General features: G+C 48.3%; 1 protein-coding gene across 11 annotated transcripts in view; it reads left to right on the top strand.

Moving 5' to 3' along the window:
- LOC118512944 overlaps positions 1-23701 on the top strand; it is a 138104-nt gene that overhangs the window by 59029 nt on the left and 55374 nt on the right. For all 11 annotated transcript variants that reach the window (XM_036058152.1, XM_036058154.1, XM_036058151.1 and 8 more), the window contains one exon: positions 22290-22440. In XM_036058152.1, the coding sequence (XP_035914045.1) occupies positions 22290-22440 (151 nt within the window). The remainder of the gene's footprint in view (positions 1-22289; positions 22441-23701) is intronic.

Here is a 23701-nt window from a genome sequence, read left to right as displayed (position 1 = left end):
ATATTACGAGCGAGTGGGTGTTTCGGTAGAATTTTAAGCTGTCCGTTGCTCCGGTGGGAAGGAAGATCGCGCAAAAGGATGCTGAAATGGATGGAAGATTGCATCGAAGAGCTTGCTGCGCGAAGATGTAGAATTTGTCATATTCCTGGTATGGAAGGCAAACATTGATTCAACGCTAGATTGCTTTGTATCATCCGAAACACAATTCGGAACATGATTTATAGCTTTGTTGATAGTTATTGTTGGCCCAATCCGGTGGGGTTCTCTCGTTCCCAGTGTTGAACGATTAAAAGAGCGGTTTGTAGCGTAACTATCATTAATCTCATCCCATTCAGAAGCCAATTGTGATTCGGAAAACCTTCACCCGATTAGTAGCCGAGATTCGGCATGAACCCCGAGATGTCCGACCTCGAAGGCAACCGATTTCTTTTGTGTCTCCACGTGGGAGGATCAGATGTAAATGACCTTGTCGAATGTACGCAGGCGAAGTACGCATTTTGCAAAGCTTCTCAAGTTCTTCCAGATGGACCACCGCAACGGAACGGATCTAGCCGACGGTGATCTCCAAAAATGGATCCACACAGTTCGTTCCTCCGGTGGCGGCTGGCTTGGTGACGTTGCGAAATGAGGTACAGCTGGGACGGACCCGTGGGAGTGTTTGTGTAGAAGGAGGTGGTTAGATTTGGTGGCTGTATGCGAACGTGTCGTTGGACATGAACCTAACGGTACCACGGGGGATGTGACACCAACGTCATCTGGACAAAGTTCTCCGAGGTTCCGAGGGTGAGAACTCAATGGGTGCCAGAAATGTCCAAACTGGGCAGGATCATCTCTAATTAGCTTTGTAGTGGGGAGCACTAGAACGAAAACATGAATCATACTTGAATCCCATCCGCATCAGCTTAGAATGATCCTCAACAGTTGGATAGCATCAGTAGGAGGATAGTTTTATAGCCTTTAGGGTTCTGGATCAGCATTGGGGCTGGATTGGAGAACAACGAAGATGTCTTCGGTACCAAATAAAGTCGAGCAGTAAATTGGAATGTCAGAAAGACAAATTGGCTCTTGGGCTAATGATCCTTGCCCGATCGATCCAGTGCTAGAACGACGCGCGTAATATTATCACCACAACACGCCATCTCTTGCACATTATGACTCGAATTTGAAGCATTATATCATCACCCCCGGGACTATTTCGTGCGTGGCGAGATGCAGCACACATAAAAAAAGCGGAGCGCAATTTTATTGCCATTTGCAAATTGCGCCTGCTTTCGTGTCCGGTTTCGTACGCTTCATAGGCATAGAGCTTAACGATCGAGGCAATTGGCGAAAATCGACTAGAAACTACTAGCACGGCCGCACGAACGAACGAACGCAGCTTAAGCAGCAGTGGTGGCTAGTAGTGGCGAGTGAAAACAAGTCCTGTTGTTGTTTCACTTGCATCTTTCCTCTCTTGCGTCGTGTTTTTGCACGTTCAATTTCGGCTTGGCATTGCCATTTTTTCTTTCCCCGTTTTGCTTCTGCTCGATATGATACAATTTCTTATGATTTCACTGCTTCGCTCGAGTGTGCTGTGCTGCCTGCCTCTCCGTCGGCTCCGTCGGCTCCGTCTAGCTCGGTCCGGTCCGGTTGGCTGGTCGGTTGGCGGTGAGCAGGTATGCAAATGTAAGGAGAGTCCACGAGTCGGCCGCCGCGTATGTTGTAGGCGGTCAACCCCATGCCCGATCTCCCGCTGATCGTTTCCTTTTGTTTTAGTTTTATCTGCTGTGTTTCGGGTTGGGTCTTTTCGTTGCTGTTGTTGTGCTTCGTTTCTGGTCTCGATTATTACCGAATTTCATTTGCATACGAGGTAGGAGGCAGAGGTGGTCTGGGTGGGGCGGAGGTGACATGGTTGCTTTGGTCAACAAAGTCACTCCTTGGAGCCGGCTGGGGTGGAAGTTGTTGGGAGCCGGGCACGATCACGATCATGTTGACCGAAGGAGAAAAGTGCTTCCCCGTGTGTGCCCAATGGTCAGCAGCATACGAATATACGATGGTGGCAGTGCGCCAGTGCCAGCAAGAGTAGCCAATTTGTATTCACATAACGCGACGTCGGTGTGCGCAATTCGTGGACTTTTTTTGCCCGTTTTCGGTTTCGGAGTTCGGTCTCCGGTGTTACATATACGAAGGAGGAGAAGGAGGAGGAGGTGGGTGTGAGGGTTTGGCGGATTTTTTTCGCGTGTGTATTTCGGATGCCGAGAAGAACCGTGAAAGCAGTAGTAGTAGTAGTAGTGGTAGTGGTAGTGGAGATGGAAGGCAGCGTGAGTGCAGCAACAGCCGGTGGCTTTTCACTTCTCGATCGGTGTCTGGGTCTCGTTGTCTTGGGGTGCCGGTGCCGCTGGAGGAATCTTACGTCGATGCTTTTGCCCTCGTTACTACTGCCCGTCTGGCTGCAAAGAAAGAAGAAACGTTGAGTAAACTGTGAATAAGAAACATACATCAATTGGCAATGGAGCACGCACGATCGCACTTGCTGCAGGGTTTTATGGGCTACTATCATAATTTAAATGGTCTAGCTATATACTAAACTTGTAAACGATAGATACACCAATGACCTCAACAGCTATCACGTCTCCAACAAGTTTAAACGCCCCTCTCCAGTTTCGACAATTTGCTCCAATTAATAGCGCTGTGTCGGAGTGGTGAAGAATTTCAACGGTCGAAATTCAAATTCCACGCCAAACTTAACATTGCGACCTCTTTCTCTTTCTGCAACGACGAACGACACAATTATGCAAGGGGGGTTGGTTTTGCAAATTTTGTACGATTTCCATCTTTGGAAATTCCGCGTGTCAAATTGTGTGATTGGCGGTTTGGTTGAATGGGTTCGAAAAGTTCGTTTCGGCGTTCGATGACAAAATGGATCATCTGATGGTTTGGAGTTTTGTGTGTGTGGATTATGTTGAAGATCAAGCAAGATTGGAGAGATATTTTATTCTATTCTATTCTTCAGGCACCGTGAAGAGAGAAATAAAGTTCAAAACAAGAATTCATTATGCAAATGTCAAATGTCATCAAAAGTCACTAATGAGTCCAGCTCTTTTGGTAGAGGTTCAAGGCGTCTGATGTTTCGAAGTCGAAGTCGGTATGCTAATATGAGAAGATTCTCGTTATTTTATGCTAAACGTTTTCTATCGTGTTATCGAAAAAGATCTTCTGAGAACGTTCAATCAAAGGTCAAACGGTAAGACCAAATGCCATGATAGTTTGAGAGCAATTTGAAGACATCCTCGAGCAAATGTCATCATTATTGGCCGTTATTTTTTAACTTTTGAACAACTTTATTAAACTGTTTTTTAAGATACGAAAAAGGTTATCTTAATAAAAAACAGATTTTCTTGATGAAATTCCTCGTGTTAAGCTCCAAGAAAACTGACCTCGGAATATACGAACTACCCTACCACCAACGAAAGTGAAATGCATTGCTGCGGCTGCTGCAACAACATAAACAATCTCGCTTTTCTGCAAACACTACTACACACACACTCTCTCGCTTACTCACACATTGATCCCATCCCGGGCGAAGCTGTTGCGTGTGCAAAAAGCGAACCGAAGAAAGCCTATCGCTCTTCTCCATCTGTGATCCATTCGCCCCAAAGAGCTGGTGTACGTCAGGTCCGGACGGACCAGTTTCCTTGGCTAGTTTTCCTACACCACGCAGGCCCGTCTCGGTGTGTCTCTGTGTGTATCATTTATTCAACGATTTATTGCAACAACAGGAAGACAACAACAACTGGCGGCGAACTAAAACGGGTTTCGGTGTCTGTCTACCCAAGAAGTGGTCCCAAGCCGACCGGCGATCCCACTTCCAACGACCCGGCCTCGTCGTCAAGATCATAAAGCTGCCAACATTGGGCAGTAGCAGAAATTTTCATCGACCATTTTCATCTCCCTCGCCTCGGTTTGGTCCAGTTGCACAGAGAAGGTCTCAAATGTAGAGGGGGGTGATGCTTTTAGCCGTCGACTACATCGAAACTGAACCGGTGGCAATCCGGAGAGTGGAGGGCAAAAATATGGCATTTTTTAAATGCCAAATACACTGGACATAAGATTCTTGCTTCCGCTCTTCACGTAACCGAGCAAAGTGTTCGCCTCACAAGCCATCGGCTTGTGTGGATTTTGGTTCCGTGACTGAGTTGACTGCATTCATGCTAGTTGGAACACTTCCTCGTTAGCGATAGTAGTCGTACCCTCGGTCGGGTCAGGTTGGACAGGTGTGAATGGCAACTAAATGACAACTATCATAAATGCTTCGTGCGACCAGTGTGGTTTTGTGCCGTAACAGTACCCGCGTACTGCGTATGGAATTGGAAACCCGAATGGCGGATTAGGCCAACTGCTGGAACTAGTTGAACATGTTGCTCCACTCGGAATCGGATCCAGGAAGAAGATTCCGACCGTTTTCCGGACAAAGCAATAACACATTTCGCTCGTGTAATTGACTTCCAGCTAGTGGTCCAAAGTCTAGGAGGTCATATAGATAATGTCAGACGCACATCTGGCCCAGTGCGGAGATAAGAACACGCAAGCCAGCAATTGCAGCGGAACGAGTTTGACATTCAAATTTCGAAACCGTGCTTCATCTCGAGGGTCTCTGTCCCCAGCGTGTGTCGATTGCCACACGCTCCAGCTACTACGGCGCTGGTGCTAATCAACGAAAATTACCAACAGTTGACACCGGTATGTGGCCACAATGCCCAAACCAGTTCCGTCGGGGCACGAGGGCCACTAATGAATAAAATTTTAATTTGTCCACTATTGTGTGGCACTGTGCGCGGATAATGAAGCCGCTTACCTTACGCGCAAAGTGCACCGAGTGCCGTCTGTGTCCGATCTGTCCGCGGACGAACAAGGACAACGACGCCGGCGGACGTCTTGGTAGGATTGATTAATTGGGCGGTTAGCAGAATTATTGCTAATGCGCGGCAATCGATCGAAGTCCTAGACGCGGGCGGCCGGTTCACGCAACGAGTTCAATGGATTCTAATGGCAACTGCAAGTGGCACCTATCAGTTGCATCAGTCCTGTCAGCGGCAGCTTATCGGTGGTAGACATTCCTCGAATATTGCACCCCGATCATCTACTACCGTTGAGTGTGCGCGCGTCAAATCGATCGGTGACAATGTATGTGCATAAATTGAACGTCCCAAGAATGTAGTCCATGTGGGGCAGGAATGCATTTCAGAACAATCTGGATTTGTGGATCTTGGTTCTTCTACATTGGGTCCACACCGATAGTGCACGCGCTACTACTAGTTCTCGTCCAGCCGGTACAAAGGCGTTCTGTCGTTCTGGTGGCCATGTACCATTGGACATGGTTCACGGTACAGCAAGGCAGGCGTGTGACGGCGGTGGTACACCTTCGATGACTTCGACAACTACTGAGGGCCCACGAGCCCTGAAGTCTACCGGAGTGGAGGTAGAACACCCAATTAAGTAGTTATTCTTGAGACTTGGAAAGGCCAAACCCGCTCCGGTATGAAAGGGTGCCGCTGGTCTCTCTGTGTGTGTGTGTATTTGAGGCAGGTTTTTCAGTCCCGATTGGTGCTCCCAATGAGTCGTTATTGTTTGTGGCTGATTTTTTCGCAGCGTTTTTGTGGCACGATTCATCACGAGCGCGAGGTCTTGAGCACGGCTTGTTCGATTGTTTGTTTGTATTGACAACACTTTGGGGTTTGACATTAACATGACGCGCGCGCGCGCACACGCTCTTGTGGACACGCTCTCACTCGCTCCCTCTGGCGGCCATTTCAGGGTTCCTTGAAGTTGCTCCCACCCGCCCCGGTAGATGTGGTGCATGTGGTTTCTGAGAGGGTTTAATTGTGTGTGCTCGGTACAAGGTACTCGGTGGTCGATCGGTCCACCGTCCGGCGCTGCGCCCCGCTTGGTTGCAAAAGGGCAGCAGGGCGAATGCGAAAACCCGTTCACTTACTTTCGAGAGCACGAAGTGCACGCGCTCGTCGGTCGGTCGGTGCTGGTGTTAGTAACAACAAGGAGCCTGATTCGAACGCGATCAAGTAGTCGTCGACTACGCACTGCCACTCACACACACACTCAACGTAGCAACGCATCGTTGCGGGGACGACGGCTGGCGAGATACGCGAGAAAACGAAACTGAACCGGAGCCCGTACCGTAACAGAAAAGTGAAAGGGAATGCGCACTCCACGGCCTGTCATTCGTGGCGGTTCGCCCTGCTGTCAAGGGAGCAGCGGCGGCGCTGTCAGGGTTCAGCATTCTGCACTCGGTGGTGTACATGTGTGTGTCAACTTCGCCATCTAGATCTGGCTCGGCTTGGATCATCTGATGAATGTGGAGTTATTTTTAATCGGTTGGGGTTTGCTCAAGAGCAAAAACGCACTCCCAATTTAGGCTGGGGATGAATAGATGGACGGCGGTAGCCAAACTGAAGCTGCATTGTTCCGCCGTCCAGAGGTTATGTCCAGTGTGATGTTATCGCAGACCGAGGCTTTGACAGAACTCGCCCAGGTCAAGCAGCTGTAGCGATTAGTGGGACCCATGCTCAACTCACGCATGTCTACGCCGATAGAGAACCTCGCAGCCAGTCCCCCGAGACTGGTGGGCTCTCGGAGGCACTTTGCACGGAGCGTAAAAATTGAGGTCAGCATCGTCAGCTGGCAATGTAGATGGCAGGTTAATTTTGGCTCCAGAGGTCACTCACAGTTTTGAGATGCCCGGTGGCAGTAATTAAAACTGCGCTCAAAGGTTCACCCAGTTTATGCTTCAAGGAGGAGCCATTTAAAGTGGCCATCTTGAAGTTCGGGGCATTGAGGGATTGTTGTTGTTGGTGTGGGCTGCTGCCGCCCATTGAAAGAGGCCATAGAAATTGAATGACAGAGCAAAGAAAGGAAGGAAATAACCGAGCCATGAAGAACATTAAACACAAAAAACGCCGTTTTTAATGTATGTGAACACAGAACACCTTACAGTAAAGGTCCTCGTTGGTTGGTAGTAGAGTGATAAGTGACCACTACTGTTGACCTTTTTCCGGCTCAAATGATGTCATTGGGCAAGGTTCCCCCTTTGACTGGTACAACGAAAAGAAAGGGAAAGTAAAGGCACCCAAGCAAGTCCAACCAGGAGCAAGAGAACTTCAAGAATAATAATAATCTGATAGTCAGTCGTCCAAGCGTCGTCAGCGTGTCTTGCGAACGCTCAGTTCGTTCAACATAGCTGCGCCAAAAGCGTGTAATTGTTTCTATTTTTGGTCATTGCGGCTGGCAAAGGGAAGCATTCTTCTGGCGTAATCCGTTGCGCGCGAATGCAACATCAATTCATTCCGAAACCACCGTCCGCAAGTTTCCCGTCTGTGGCAACCATCATCCAAGCGACGGTTAAGCGATGGCATAATGGTGGTGCAGGTGGGAAAAATTTATAATTTCCTTCCATTGAGCGATGTGGCCAACGTCGACGTCGGGGTGAGAAGATGGGGCCGCCGTGTCGGGCCGGGTATTATGAGAGCATTGTTTTGTGTTCTTCGCAAGATGTTGAGTTACCGTCGCATCATTGAGGCTGAACTTTGTGTCTTTCAGTATATTTTAAATAAATATCCTAAAACTAGACCACTAAAAATGTATTAAAACATGGAAAGTAAGCGATGTGAGCTCATTATTGCCTTGTAATGTCATCTTAGCTTGGTGTCGATTTTAGCATGCTGTTAACCAATCAGCCTTGCGCATTGGTAGGTCAGGGATCGAAACTCGTAAGCTGGAAGGATTTTGATTTTATAGTGTGCGTGTTGTTTTCTCAAATCCTCGATCAAGTAAACAAGCGATCAAAGTCAGGTTTGCCGCCGCCTACCGTTTAGTAGGTAGCGCACACGCGGACTCTACTGTCGTCCATTGCACCTCACCAAAATCTTGTGACCTTGCGGCCCCTCCCCGCACTGGTACATCCTACCCTTTTTGTGCCCCTGTTGCTTGTGGCTAAGCGATTGCACCAGCGGGTGGACGTGTGTGGTGTGTGTTTCTTGTAGTTGTGTGAAATGTTTGTGTTGTGTTTGATTGAAGACGTACAAAATGTAAAATCGCGGCAGCAAAATTGCCTCACTTCCGTGAAATCCAGCTTGTGGAAACCGCGCCCTTGCTCGGTCATTCAGCCGCCAGCCACCCGGCAAGTCCAAATGGTGTTTTTTTAAAGCTCCAACCCCACTTGTTTGTATTGTTTTGCGCAGACTGAAACAAAAAAACTATCGATTGTTTGGCTTTCGGTGGCCATTGGCTCGTGTTTTGTGATCATTATCCTTCGCGAGTGGTGAGTTGCTGTGGGTGTCAGTAGTAATGGTGGTTTGGAAAATTCGAGCCTCCTCCCTCACAAGCACCAACACAGCAGCAGTCGGACCGTATTCGTGTCCGCTTTAATGCAACTTTTACTGCACTAGTCGTAGAGGGTACGCACTTCGCCTCAACGCACCTGCCGTGTTCCGTCTGTCAAAATGCATCGAAATCTAGGAATGCGCGAGTGTGTGTGTGTGTGTGTGAGTTTTTAATTGCTACTCAACTCCTCGTGCTGTGCTGTTGCACGCATGGATGTCTTGAGACTGGTCGTATTTTGTACCTGCTCGACTTTTACAATCGACTACCGAGTTAATTATGCGTGCTCTGTGGTGCTGTGTGAAAAGCAATGCACGGTTGGGCGGGACAGCCCAGCCGGGAAAAAAGGGTGTTTTGGTTTTCCTTCTGCTTCCCTTTTATTTCTGTGAAATGGACGCAAAGATTGCGGGCGCGCGCGTCGGAAAGACAATGGTTCCGCGGGCCGATGACGATAGCGGAATTCGGAGCAATTCCACGGATGGCGGAAACGATTCGTGCTTCACGTCCACATCCGGTCGTGATTGTTCACGATGGTGGTGCCTTTCGTGCGGCTTTTGTTTTGTGGTTTGGTGGAACGGTTTAAGCGGAAGAGTAGCACGCAGCTCACGGTTGTTGGATTTTTTAGGGCCTGCTCCACAAGAAGGCTCCATTATGTTGAAGTGTTCAACCTTGATGTTTCCTACACAAACGGTGACGGTCGAGGAACAACAACATGAGCGCGGGACTGTGCTGCAGGTTTCATTAGGTGCTAAATGCAGCCGTTGCGGCACGAAGAGAAAGCCCTACCGGTGCGTCAGTTTCCAAAGGTTTACTAATGACTTTATCTCGACATTTGGGGGGTTTGGTTCCTCGCATAAACAAAATGGTTTATTAAGTCGCCGATCTGTTCCGGAGAAATGCAGTTTGTTTCACACATACGAAATGAAGAATGTGTAATAGTAACAGCGTATTACATTCATTTAGCTTATGTAAACTGGTGCAGCGAGTGCAGCTGGATGATGTCAGAGCATGTTCATGGAGCAGCAGAACGGAAGTGATTAATGACTGGCAAAAAACTGAGATTTATTTTTACGTGTAGGAAACGTCAACTACTGTCAAATAAATATGCTTTACGGTGAAATTATACTAAACTTTTTTTTTGGTTATTTTTTCTTTTCGTTCCAGGTAAGCAACCCCAGCCAAATTTGAATACCGGTAGACTCTGTCACATTCATCAACAAGGGTTTGTATGAGGCGCGCGGGTATGAGAACTGATTCTCACCCATCGGCAAAGGTCAGACAACAGGTTCCCGCTAATGCATTCTACTGTTGGAATATACACTCCCTAAAACCCCGTGCTCACTCCACGCTGCACTAGCTCCATTCTAATGAAGTCGTCGAGGTGCGAAAGAATGATATCGATCGTGTATCGATCGACGGTCGGAAAGCGATCGGATTGATTGGTCAAGAGTCGTCCCGAGTCACGATTCGCTGCAATCCCGCGACTCCCGCGGTGAGGCCAAAGCATCCTTCGGGCGATTGTTGTAGTTTCCTTGCGGTGACCTTTTCCACCGCGGGTATAAATCATCCACCAGACCACGTCTATAATGACGCAGGGTGCAGATAGGAAAAGCTACAAGCTGCATCTCAATTACCTACCCAGGCGCTGACAAGCTGACCGGTGTGATGTACGGCAGCATCGTCAGTTGAAAAGCTTGCCCAAGCTGCCGGAGGCTTACTGTGTGTGTGTGTGTGGCGCGGGGGGACGTCAGATCAAAACATCATTTGCGGTCACCCGATTATTAACTGGATCGTTCTGTGAGGCTCAACGGTGGCGTACTGTGGACTATCACAGTGTCGTACAGTTCACCTGAGGTTATCGCTAGACCGCAAAGTGGAAAATCCTCGCCGGGCGTCCGAGGTGTTGGATGCTGGAAGTTGGCCGTTGGCAAAGTGAAATCTAATTTCACCTGTCGGGGATCATGACCCGGACGGTGGACGGCGATGAAATTCCCCTCCCTTGTGGTCGATTGTGCAGTGACCTCAACGATGGTGTATCGATTTGGGATATAAGCATCGACTATCTTCAACACAGAAGAAACATCCCTTATAATGAACCGTTTTTGGTGCTTTAAAGATAAGGCTCATAGTGATAATCATGAGGAAAAGTATTCCAAAATTGCACTGCAAAACACGGGGCTACTTTCACGACACAGTAGCTCTACAAAATTTCGACATTTAATAATCTACAGATTCATCAGCTCGTCTGTCGATTTCAACACACTCCACATTCAATACATTCAGTCAGTCAGTCATCAGTAACTTCACCGCCACATTACACCGTAATTGTACAACGCTTAGCGCGTGATGCAAACTATTCAGCCACAAATCCTTGACTTGAAACTTCAGGAAACATTAAATTCACTTAAAATTTAACAATCCACCCCGATCCGATCGCCCACAACAGACAGACAGCAGAGTAGTGCCGGTGGTGAGGTTCATCTCCATCTCCCCCCAGCAGTGAGCAATACATTGTCGACCTCCACGATCGACGTGTTATTATAAAAAAGTACCATCGCCAAACTGTAGCCATCGTCCATCGTGAAGATCGCTGTGTGTACGCATTAATCTGTCTGCTAAAAACGAAGGGTTGTATGGAAAATTGAACAAAAGTGGACGAAAAAGCATGACTTCATGAGTTCGGAAGTCTCAGCCAGACCAACGGCTGTTCCGACCGGAAATGTTTAGTCTTAGGTAGCTTTTGTTTGGATGTTTGTGCACTGTGTTGTGACTGTGCCAGTGTCCTTGGAGGGGGCGCGTGTGAGAGCCCTCTCTTTTAAAAGCCGCCATTTCCGATGGTCAGTAGAATTTTAAATTTAGATCTAGCACGGATATTTACCAATAGCACTGTAGAAGGACTGGCGGAGTTCGAGCGTCGACGGGACTGGGTCTCTTTGCATAGGAAGGAACACAGCTTCACGAGATGCGTTACCGTCGTGATTTCGATCATGGCTCGGCTACTCAATCATCATCGGCGGCGGCGCATCTGTGGCCATCTTCCCCGACGGCGTATGCACGTGTGGTCACGTACCAGCAGCGTAAAGCAGACCGTTAATAGCCGCTCTAATCCAACCCATTCAACCCAGCGTCACTCAGCGTGACGAGTGACGGTGTGTTTCAATTTTGGTTTCAATTACCGCTAATCAATCACCAAATGGCGTTCGTATGCGGTTTTCTGCAGTGGCATAAAGGGAGAGAGCGTGTGTGTGTGTGTGTGTGTGTGAGTGAGCGAGAGAGTTAGAGTAAGAGCGATCGCGGATCTAGGCAGCGATTAGCGACCAGGGCCATTGCCATTTTTGTTGTGCCTTCTGTGCGTCTGGAGGCAACGAGCGAGCAGGAGTGTACACCGAGAGGAACTTATCATGGTAAGGGCAATTTGAATACAATGCAATGTTGGGCACCATTAAAAACATACACAAACACACACACACACACACCCACAGGTGAGGAGTCTGGACGTGAGGTCTCAGATTCGTTGTTATTTCTGTTGATCTGTTCGACCAACAATAACAAGCCCTAGCGATCGGGAGTTCGTACACTCACTCGGCTGGCTATAAGCGACGAACTGGCCGCCCTCGCAAAGGCGTCAATTTGGAGGTCTTCGGTTCCGGTAACGGATCGCATCGGATTGCGAAGTCTCCGAGAGGCAGAGAGAGATCGCGTAAAGATCGCGTCACCAACCCAATCACCACAGTCAAACAGGAAGGCCTCACCGTACACACACATACACGCACCGACCGACATCGACCGGGTTGGCACCACCTCGCCTGCAGCATCTCGGTCTTTGGGTGGCGTATAGATGCTCTCCCCAGATCGTCGATGACGAAACTCCTCCGTGCGCACATTGTTAAGCGTTGGCCATCATCTTCGGTCGATCGTCGTTACGCAATTGTGCAAACGCGAGGGGGGGTGGGGGTGGAGGGATTTTTGTAATCTTCGGTGGGTGCTTGGCGGATGCGTCGAGGCGGAGGTTGGATGTGAAATATCCGATAGAGGTTGCTAGAGTTCATCGTCTTCTAGTGGTGGGACGTGTTCGGGAAAAAACAACAATTTTTTTTTATCAAGTCCTAATGCACTTTTGGAAACATTGAAATGAGCACAAAACTGTAGCTTCAATTTTTCGTCATCGAAACACAAATGGATGGATCGTATCGCCGACGATCATCTGATGACTACTTGCTGATGAAGCTCCAATGTCGTCCTGCACATCTCAATAACCTTTTGTGACACTCTCGGTGTGCTTTCGTAACTCGCCAAAATGTCGTTGCTCGATGGGCAAACATCTTGCTGCTGAAGAGTGCTGAAGTTGAAGAATCCACCAGTGCCCTCAGGGCGGAGACACCGGTTGAGTCTACCCTTGCGAGAGGTGTTAATTAATCACACTTGTCGGAATTATAGATGGCGTTAGCTTCGCCCTTTCCTTGCTGGAATATCCAATTATAGTGCGATGATGTTTGTCATCATTACAACCTGTCTGCTAAGAAGAAGCGAAATTTCTATTTTGTTAACACACTCAGGGGTTTGTCTTGCGGGATAGTATAACAGAGTTATCTCCAAACATGGGAGCAACAGTTAAGTAAGGAAAGGTTTCTTCTGGACCAGTGAACTTTGGATGAACTCGTCCACCTACCCGAGCAATTTATTCTAGGCCTCGGACAATCCCTCGCAAAAAAAGATAACGCTCAGAACCAACGAGCGATGGTGGGTGGTGCAGATCGTCAATAAAATTATCCGCCCATACTGCTGAGCCCGCTAATTGTCGCCAGATGTGCGCGGGAAGGTCGAAGAAAGTCACGACCACGGGACGCAACGCTGACCGGAACTCCTGTCCTGTCCCCTAGCGCGTGTGAGGTCTTTGCTCCCAAAACTGCTTGCGATTTTTGAGCAGAAAGAACACAATAATAAACCTCCGGGCTGTACAAGAACCACTTTAACGAGATGTCGTTCGTAAGAGGGATGTGTTTACAGTTTGAGGTTAGGGTATAAAACGAACTCACCCTTAAGTCGATACGCAATGCAAGTGGGTGCTAATAGGCCTCGCTCTCCATGGCACATGGCACTATCGAGCGGTAATGGAATCATTAACATAAAGCGTGACGACGCCATTTAGGGGGTGATTTATTTTTCGACTTTTGGATGTTTTGTGGTGAGAATTTAGGGTATCGAATGTGACCCAGCAGGACAGGATCTTGTGGGCATTACATCATTTTTTACTGCTGTTGGTCGAAGCAATCTGAAGGAAGAACAAAGCAACGATCACGCTGTGATTAAGGCGAATTCGTCATGTCCGTTGTGGGAAGCTTCGCTTATTAGGTCAGAAGAATCATTACTCACGCGGAAAATTGCTTTCTTCGCGTGGACCATGGTACGAAAGCTACCTCAGTAGAACCGACGTCGCTCTGGATGGGCGAGAGAATGTTCCCGTGATTCATCCTGCACTGTCATGATGAAAGCAATGAAGCTCGCTTTGTGAGTGAGTCGTCGTTGTTTGCTAATGTGTCAACTACCGTTAGGACAGTATGCACTCGTACTGCACTTGACCGATGCCAGGTTGATTGATTTCCTAAGCCGCAAGTGTCCCGGACAGTAGGCACTGGCACTAATTGCAATGCACCAGCAGAAGCACCCGGATGTGAGGCTGGAAGCATTCGTTCGACAAGACCCAGATATCCAGCACCGGAGAAGGCGAACGTCAGGCACAAAGTGTTTCTTTCAAATAAGCCCCCAAAGGCGGAGGTTTTATTTTTAGTCGAGTTCTTGACCTGCATAAGGGACTGATGCCTGAAATAGATGCTACTAAGCTATCCCGACGGGGACTTTTGCCCTCTCCAGCACACTGTGGCATCGCTTCGTCGCGGTCTTGTTGTCAAACAAAATTTACACTTGTCGTTGAACTTGTGCAGTGTTGTAACAGCCCACAGCTATGTGCACAGAAAGAGGCGGCATAAAGAAAACCAACAGTTCCGATGCATGTTGTGGGGATTTCGCTTGCAGACTCCCCTTAAAAGATACAGAATCCGATCTGAGGGTCTCGCGTCTTAATGGCTTTGCCTGATCCAATCATACACCACCACCACCGCGTACAGAGGTTTAACCGCGAAAGGCGTAAATGGTGCGAGACCAGATTTAGCAGATCTCCAGCAGAAGAATCCCCGCGGGATGGGACAGTGAAGAAGAATAAACATACCGATTTGAAATAAATGGATCGGTATTTCCTGTGTGCGTCAGTGAAGTTGGCACACACTTTGTTTGCTATTCAATTTCTCGGCAAATAACGCATGTGCAAATACCATCCACCATATTGCCGCAGATGGATGGTGAGGTTGGGTTGGAATTGTTCTTAGTGGTGTGCGCTAGGGCGTAAGGCAAGAACTGAGTTGAGATACATTCTGGAACTTCATTGGGGCAGAGTATCGAGAAACTTCTTAGGACATACTTTCTATTAAATTAAACAGCTTCAAAAGACCGACTTATACAAATGAATTGATGGTTTAAGGAAGCTACCATGAATCTATGCAGTTTTTTGTACGATTGTTTGAGTTGACAATTTGCGACATCGCTGTCCTTCAAACCACGAAGATCCGGCTTTTGCGATATGGCTGTTTGCTTAGACCGAGCGAAGAAGCAGGAAGCATTTTATCAGTCGTTCGATTTGAGTAGACGTCACTACAAACTGTCAGAAGGTTGATTAACATCATTAGTTTCCCATCGAGAAGCGGCTGGAATGTGTTCACACCTTCAGGCTCGGGTGACGATTACTCTTCATCGATCCGGCAAGTGGCAACCTGCCCCGGAGGATTCTCCAGCTGCTAGGAAAAAAAAAACGTACTGGGAACGAACACCTTCGGGAATCGTGGAGGAGCGCGTTCCAGAATTATCTATCCGTGACTTGTGGCCCGAGGGTGGCAAGAATAGCACGATTTGTAATTAATTTAACCGCAGCCGTAGGCTGGCTGGTGGGCGTCCGGATGACACCATTAGGGCCCGCAAGCGGCAACAATTAGCAACCTTTTAGATGAGCACTTGAGGCAAATCCACCGCCAAACCATCGGTGGGGCAGTTTCGAATTAAGAGATCTTCCCCGGCAAACGTTTATCTAGCTGCGATCACTTTCTTGCACATCCCTGACAGCACAATAACGCGATGGCACGCGAACGGGCAAATTGCTCGCATTATTAATGAGTCCACTTGCAAGAAGCGTCCATTAGCTTCTCTAGGATCGCGACAGGCGCTTGCCTGGGTGTCATAATGGGGAGTTGTTCGGTATCGTAACGTCCTGCGACAGTGCCGACGATCGAAGATCGTAGACGTCTCGACGGCCAGATACGAATGGAGTGGGAGATTCGTTGTGAACGTTGACGCCTCCTCGGTATGCGATGATGCTATTTGGATGCTCACTGCTCAGGCAGCGCTGTCGACCGCAGATGGGAGACCGACGACAAAAAAAACTCTCGTAGGAGCTGAGCAGGAGTTGGAGATGCACTTAAAAGCATATCTTGGAGTGGTTCGTGGTTGGTGTATACGTTTTGGAGGAATAGTGTGCAGTACGCACGACCATAAATGAGAATCAGCCTTGGTTGGCTGCCGTTTGCTTAATCGTTGAGTAAGAACAAAATCTTCCTCCAACGAATGTGGGTGATCTTGATATTGCGGTCTAATGCATTAAGATAACCGTACGAAAATGCTGCAATGCTAACGGTTGGTATTTAACGAAAGGTCAGGGTTAAAAATTGGACTGGTAAAAAGGCCGCAAAGATTTAAAATCAGGCTGGCTGATGATGCCTCCAAATTTCACATAGAAGTGTCATTTGTTGAGCCAAGCTCGAGCCAAAACGATTCGAAAGAGATGTTACTTTTTGCACAGCCGTGACCTTTCCGCGTTGTGATTTATCGATAAACCAAATAAAAGCCCATTGACACAATAAACATTTGAAACATCGGGAGAGAAGCCAAGCAAAACAAAACAAAAAAAAGCGATCCTCAGCGAACTTAACAGCTGTCGAAACAAATCGACATCTATCGCCGTGAATGTCAATCGACCGAATTCACACACCCTTAAAACCTCGACGATCCTCAAAATCGGCTAGTGAGGGCTAGTGCGCCCGCGACTCGATCAAGATCAGAGTTTCAACCTCGAGCTGCTAGAGAGACTTCTAGCATCAGAGCGCCGTACCCAACCGACGACCTTTCTCGTTACGCTCGTGGTGGATCCGTTTCCCGGTTGTTTTTTTTTTCTTCTGAAGCGACAAAAGCGGCTGCCACGTTCTTGACATTCAGCATCGCCAGTGTGGCCGGGCCAACCTTTGGATGTTTACGAGTGAGAACTTTGAGTATTTTGAGGGTGCTGTGTAAAATAAGCTCTCGTGTGTCAAAATATGCGGGGCTAAGTTTTGTGATGCACCCAGAACCCTTCTGGCGCTGCTTGACACGATCGATCGGGGAGATCTAGTGGGAGTGTGCTAACGGATGGCCCCAAGAATGCATCTTGCGGCGGTACTTAAGCTGACCAAAGGCGACCCGAATGCATTGTTTGAACGGGAAGTTCTGAGTGGTTTCGAGAAGAGCCAAGGCTCGGGCTGCCGGACGACGAAACCTTCAATTGCCTCCGAGTCACATTCTCACAATTCTTCTCCGAGATCCGACTACCGAATGCGGTCGCATTGCTGTTGCGGCTCAAGTGGTGATGGCACGATGGCCTCATCACCAGGGGCGTCATCGTTTCGCTCGACGGTTGGGTCTGAGGTCCCAATTTCGTAATGCTTAACCCGACTGAAGATGCATCTCTACCGACGTGCCATGGCGTACACACACACACACACCCGCCGATCTTGTTGCTAATTATGCATTCAAACGGTGATCTAACGTACACGATACATATGCGCTCCGCCGAAGAACCTGTGTGAAGAACCGAGAAATCAGCTCCAACCGATGGCCAACTTCTGGCGGAATGTTTCGGTTGCTAGAACACGCACCATAACTTCTGCTGGCGATGGCAATCGGGGCATTAGGTGGTCTTTTCGTGCGTTTCTCTGTATGCTCGTGCAGATAGTGATCTTTCACCGAGTCGCACCCGACGTGATGTGGTTCCATTAGTAGGGTGCCCCGTCGGACAGAAGTACTGCACCAACCGCAGTCTCTCCTACAGAGACTATTTTCGTTCGCTGGAAGACTATGCAAATGAAGTTCGATTTCGATTGAGTACGGGTGGGTTTGATGTGGGGTGTTGTGTTATGCTACGCCCGGATAAGGTAGCGTAAAGAAGATTACGGTTGTTTAACGGAAGGCATGAATCACGACATTGATAGGCACACGTTGCCGGAACCAAAGCTTCCGGTCACTTGTGTGTGTGTGTGTGTGTGTTGGTGTTGGTGGAGAAAATACCGGAACAAGTCCCAACTCCTTAGGGCGGGAGTTATGATTTATGAAAAGCGTTTCCCGAATTGAGTTCCTCGAATGGTATGGATATGATTTATGACGCACTTTAAGGTCCAAATCGATCGATCGTCCAAACCCTCGTAATATACGCATACGCAATGCAAGGTACAAAAGCCTCACAATGCCTGCCTGTATTGCGCAACGATCCAACAACCCGACCGCTCGGCAGATGAACGCATATGCATTTCCATTATGCATATGAGACGGATTCTTCTACCACAGCATAGACCACGTAGACCCCGTAGAAACGGCGGATATGTACCGCGGCCATCCATCCAATCAGTCTCATCCTCGCGATCGCAACCACCCCGGCGAAAGGCTGTACCGAGCATAATTGAAACGAGTGCATAGAAACACCAGCCGTGCCTGGCCAGTTAGACAGACTGGCCGGCGAAGGGCAAAACAATAGAGAGAATCGATTCAATCCAGCCCGAACCTTGACTCGCAAATCTAGCACCAAATCGTGCCGGATGTGGTGGATGTTTCACGATGGAAGATCGATCGATCCCCGCCCGATGACACCGGAACCGAGAACCGATCACGCTTCACTGCTGCCGCCTCGATGCTTGCTAGCTGGTCTTGTCTTTCAATGGACAATCGATACCGGCGAGTGTTTGTTGTTTGGTGGCGCTAGTGAACCCTCGACAGATCTGCAAGACACCGATCGAGCTGGCCCTGAACGAGACAGGCCCGTCGCCTTGAGACGCCTTTGGCCATTGTGACATTCCGGCGGTGGATGGCCTCGGTGCGATTGTTCGGCTTCGGCTTGGGGTCGTGTCTTCGCGTTGTGTGTGTGTGTCCCGTGGTTCCCAAGCCCAGATTAGAATGACAAGGTTTTCACTCTCGATTTGCCAGCTGAAGGTAGTACCGATTTAGTCAGGTGCAATTAGATTGCCATTTTGTCGAACCTTGATGGGGAAGTTTATCTGAAAGAGACTTAGATTTCTTAGAATTGGCATTAGTATTGGAACTGGTTTTGTTTAAAGAATTATGATTTATGTTCCACCAGATTAATGCTGCTAATTAGCGTGTTAATGCAGGACACAGGTTTCCGTTCCGAAGAGTATTGAATTACGCCGTCTAAACGGCAAAACGTGTGGCTCATTGTTCCCCAGGCCACAGGAAACCCGCGCATAAATCATAACTGAATATTAATAATGCGAAAACCTAATTGGGCGCCCTAACTCTCCCGAAAAGCTCTCCCTATGGGCCTGGTAACCTCATATGCCCACAATGTAAGGCCACGAAGTTCGCTCGGAGATGTATGTACTACCAGCGGTAAACATGATACACCGAAACCGTTGTTGTTATCTGCATGTTTTACTGCATTTGCCGTAGCAATAAAATGTCTCCTGTCAGCACGCAAACGTGCCCAAACGAACGGGCGACTAAATTCTGGCCCGGCTGCTGCCGGCAACCGCTACACGCTCGGTGCACACTCTCGCACAGGGCACTGAGTAACTTATCTCGCCTGTTGACATTCCCGGTCGAACGGTGACGGTGGTTTATTTGGAGGAAGTTATCACCAACTGTTCGGGAGGATGTTCCCGTGGGGAGTGGAAATTAATTAGTCTCAAATATCCGGCACGTTCTTGGGAGCGCGGTCGGTACGTTTCTAACGGTGTTTGCACGGGAACGCACGTTATCCTTCTGGTGGGATTGAACATTCTTGAGCCATCCCATGACAAGTTCCAGGGAATAGTGTCACGTAAAGGCGAGGGTGAGAAAAAAGGGTTGTTTAAGCCTGTTGTACCGTTCCGTTGGTGCGTTCCTGCACATCGTCCACTGCGTTCCCAGAATGTAATCCTAGAAGTTGCATGTGTGTTGCGTTCTTCCGCGAGGCCAGCCCATCGCAAGGCGCAAGGGAAGGCAATAATGTACGCTAACAACTCTTTTAACTTTGCATACGCCAGGTATGCGCAAAAAGCAGCCCGGCAGTCGTCCCATCCATTCTGGGCAGGCGTGCTCCTTTTTTGTGGGCACCCTTAAATGGTGGACAAAACCGCCACGTTGGCTAATTGTTTCGTTGTCGTTTGTTTACGCTTCTACGCTTGTGTGTCTACGCCGGGCACGATAGCCAAATTGAAGTGGATCGGATCGGTAGATTGAGAGCGCACAGCAGTGGACACGGGTCGATGGGAACCGGCCAGCCAACGTGTATTGTGTTGTTCGTGGTTCTGGAATGATAGTTAGGTGGCTGCGTCTGGAACTGTTGCCCAATTAGGGCGCGATGTTACGGGAACCATCTTGGCTAGGCAACCAGCTCAATGCAAGGTCGCGCTGGTTAAGCTAAGCTTATGAAGTTATGTAACACACCTTCGTCTGGAGAGCGAGCGATTGGACAGCTTAGTTCTATCAGTCGCTATCTTCTGGTCCAGCTTTCAGGTTAGATAACACAATTCTCTAACCTCCCCGAGAGAAGGTGACAACTTTGGAGGTCCTGCCATGCAGACTGCTTTACTATAACAATGCTGCCAGATTGCTTGCCCAGCTAGAACACAAATTGAACCAAAGTAAGGGTTTGCGTACCCGATGGAGGCACATGCATCGATAATGTCCCTATATGGTCGGCAAGCGAAAACAAATGGGCAAAGTCTTGAGGTGCAGGTATGCAGATATCACTGCAGAGTGTTGGAAAGGGTAATAACAATCATTTCTAGACTCACCCACGGACGCGCTTGCAATGGTGGAGGTGCGTTGCTTTCCTACTCACATCGAGTATGGTAATCTGCAGAAGCAAGCAAGCCTTCCTGGACAATGTATCGCCGATGCAACCACTCATTTTTGCAATCTTAAATGAAAAGAATATGGAGAAGATATTAACGAATCGAGTTTACCTACAAGCTGCTGTCGTCTCTTCTCATTGCCATTATATTTGCGAACTATGTTCCGATGTCTCCTCCTCATTAAGTATGGTAAATCCCGTACCACGTGCCACCGTATCTGATGTAAACATGTCAAACGAACTTTTAAATACGGGCAACTGACAGCTCAAGACCTGCTTTGATAAACGATGAAATGAAGAGTCGGTGACGATGATGGGTGACTGTGCAAATATTGGTGCGGGTCCAGTGAGCTATGTTTTGATCGACATCTTTTCCATTTTCTTCGCAACAACAACCACCCCTCTGCAACCCCACCTCCCTCCTTCTCGCCTCCTTCTCGCCGTGTTTGGTTGGAAGGTGTTGGTCGGTGCAGTGGCGTTTCGGTTTTGCGAAATGGAGATTTCTCAACTAATTTTGCTTTCGCTCGCGCACCCGCAACACGGCTCTGCCACACGAATGGGCGTTGACGCGGTGGATGAAGCAACGCCGTTTGAAAACTTCATTTCCCACGTATTGCGCAGACCGATGGATCGACTGCCGCCGCTATTGCCCGACTGGCGCAAGAGATGGAACGCGCGAACAGGTGGTTTCTCAGCTGCTGCCATCGGTTGACCAAGCGAAACCGTTCGACACCACCATCATCGATGGAGGTGGTGGAATTTAGCGTGTTTTTTTTCTCCTGCTTCAGCTCGATGCACCTTCTGAGCTTCTTTCCCACATTGGAGCTCATTTATTAATCTCGCTGGGCCGGACGGTTGATCTAGTACCGGTTGATCGCGTTCCGATGGAAGGCGCATGGAAATCAGTTTTTTTTTTTTTTTTGGCGTATCTACCTGAAAACTCCATTAAGCACAGCACGTATGGTGGTAGAGGCGATTAGAGGAAGGATTCCTTTTATCAATCTAGCGGAAAATGTAGGCCGTAATCAATCCCACGACTCGAAAGTGAATGTAGGGTTTCTTTGTGAAATGTAGAAAATTTGAGGGGATATTTGAAGGGTCCCCAGAGATAGATTAAATATGTCGAAGATATGCTTATCAGCGGTTGGTTCATAGCATTGTTTGTTTGAAAATGCCCTCGTTGATGACCTGTAGACCTGACGGCGTTCGGGCTGACGCCAGCGAATAGTTTACGCAACTCCCTTAGCTGCCACAATCATGCACGAAACATCGAAAAGATCGACAAACACACACATACGCAGCGTTAGACGCATAGTGGGTGAGCTAGACACCGTCTTCAACGTCAGCAGTTTTCAGCTGCACCTGCACCTAACCGGCTTTGGGGTGGGTTTTTTTTCGTTGATCGTTCGCTTCGATTACGCCACCCAAAGACCCGATCCGTCCGTCCAACGGTTAGATATTCGTCGATTCAAAGTGCGTACCGAGAGTGGTCGAGTATAAAAATAAGCAAAGAATCCATCATCAGCCACCAGACGGCCGCACTCACACTCACTCATTCACAGCGTAGTTCGTAAAAACCTTCCGAAAATCTTGCGCAACGAAATGTGCAAACCGTGTCACATATTAATCGTGTTTAAAATTAAAATTATATCTATCCAATTATATCGGCAAGCAATGCTAAGTTGGCCCTCCTCCCTCTTCTTCGTCCGTCTTTCTGCAGCTTGGGATCCCTAGAGGCCACACTGCCGCGTGAAATGGTGTCACGACGCAAAATACTGTCCCGCTCGCGGGACGACCTCAACCTGGACCAGTCCTACATCACACAGGAGGAAGAGGAGGACGTCTGGTATCAGAAGGAGAAACTCTACAAGGTAAGTGGCAGCCGCACAACACCCGTCGTGCGACAGTGGGATAGTATTTACTTTTCGAAAATACAGTTACTTAGCTTTAGAAAATCAATTAACCGGGGGGTTATGTTTTATGCAATTTTTATGCACATTTTATGCGATGCAATGTGCGCAACAAGCGGTGATTTATGGGACTCATAAATAAGTAAACTATGAAGGCATGAAAAGTAGAATAAAGCCTGCTAAAGCTAATAATTAGAAAAATTTATTTCTTTTCACTCATATATAATTTGCATATAAATTCCTATCCACACCGCTGCAGTTGGTAATTAGTAATAAATTATGAAGGCAAAGGTACACTACCGGCAGCACGGCAAAGGAATTTGAATTATGATTGAATTATCAGGTGTTTATTACCTCGGACTCATTACTCCCCAGCTCGGCGTTGACAGCTCGGTAGTCACTGTGGTCCAAAGATCCGGCAGATGGCGCCAATCTGTTATCGATTGATTAGTTAACACGCCGGTGTGATGCGTAGTAACATCAATGGTGTCAGTGATGTTAGATAACGCCTTGGGCGTCTAAATCGGGATGTCGGTCCGCGGCTTTTCGGAGCGTTTCAAACAGTCGAGCGTCGTCAATGAAGTGAACACCACAACATTCCGAAACTGTCATTCCGGCGGCATGTTTGTTTACGTATTCAAAACATGCTTCCGAAACGCGCGCCATGCGCTTTCTCCGGCCTTTATTTCCTTGTACGGCGTCGAACGGGCGCACGCCATTTTAGCCACAGTTTGTTCGCTTCACTGGATGAACGCTTTATTTTCCCCGAGTCGAATCAATTCCTTCCCGAACACACTGACCGTATCTCGTAAAGTGTAGATTCCTTCGATCGGGAGGAGAAAAAAAAAAGCTAAAGCCACAGCCACACGATCGTGTTCGAAAATGGTGGTGAAGAAATAGCGGTGGCATGTAGCAAAAGTAAGCTTTTCACATGTCAGCCGCGCGCAAGTCCGAGTCCGGCTGGTCTACCGAAGTCAGTCTGGACGGGACATGACAGGTTGATCAGAAGGTTACCCAATCTGATCGGTTCCTCTCCGCAACGGTACGAGCGGACTATCTATCTCGGTGTGACGATTCGTCACACAAGGTGCCATGTTCACGTGAACGTTTTACTACTCCCAATCTTGGCTTCTCGCCACAATTACCTCATAGAAATTGGACGCTAAAAGGCATGCGCCCGAAGTAATCGATACAGCTCGATACCGTTGCGGTAAAGTGTGGT

The sequence above is a fragment of the Anopheles stephensi genome, chromosome 3 (genome assembly GCF_013141755.1).
Source record: "Anopheles stephensi strain Indian chromosome 3, UCI_ANSTEP_V1.0, whole genome shotgun sequence".
Lineage (NCBI taxonomy): Eukaryota > Metazoa > Arthropoda > Insecta > Diptera > Culicidae > Anopheles > Anopheles stephensi.
This window is presented reverse-complemented; position numbering and strand designations above follow the sequence as displayed.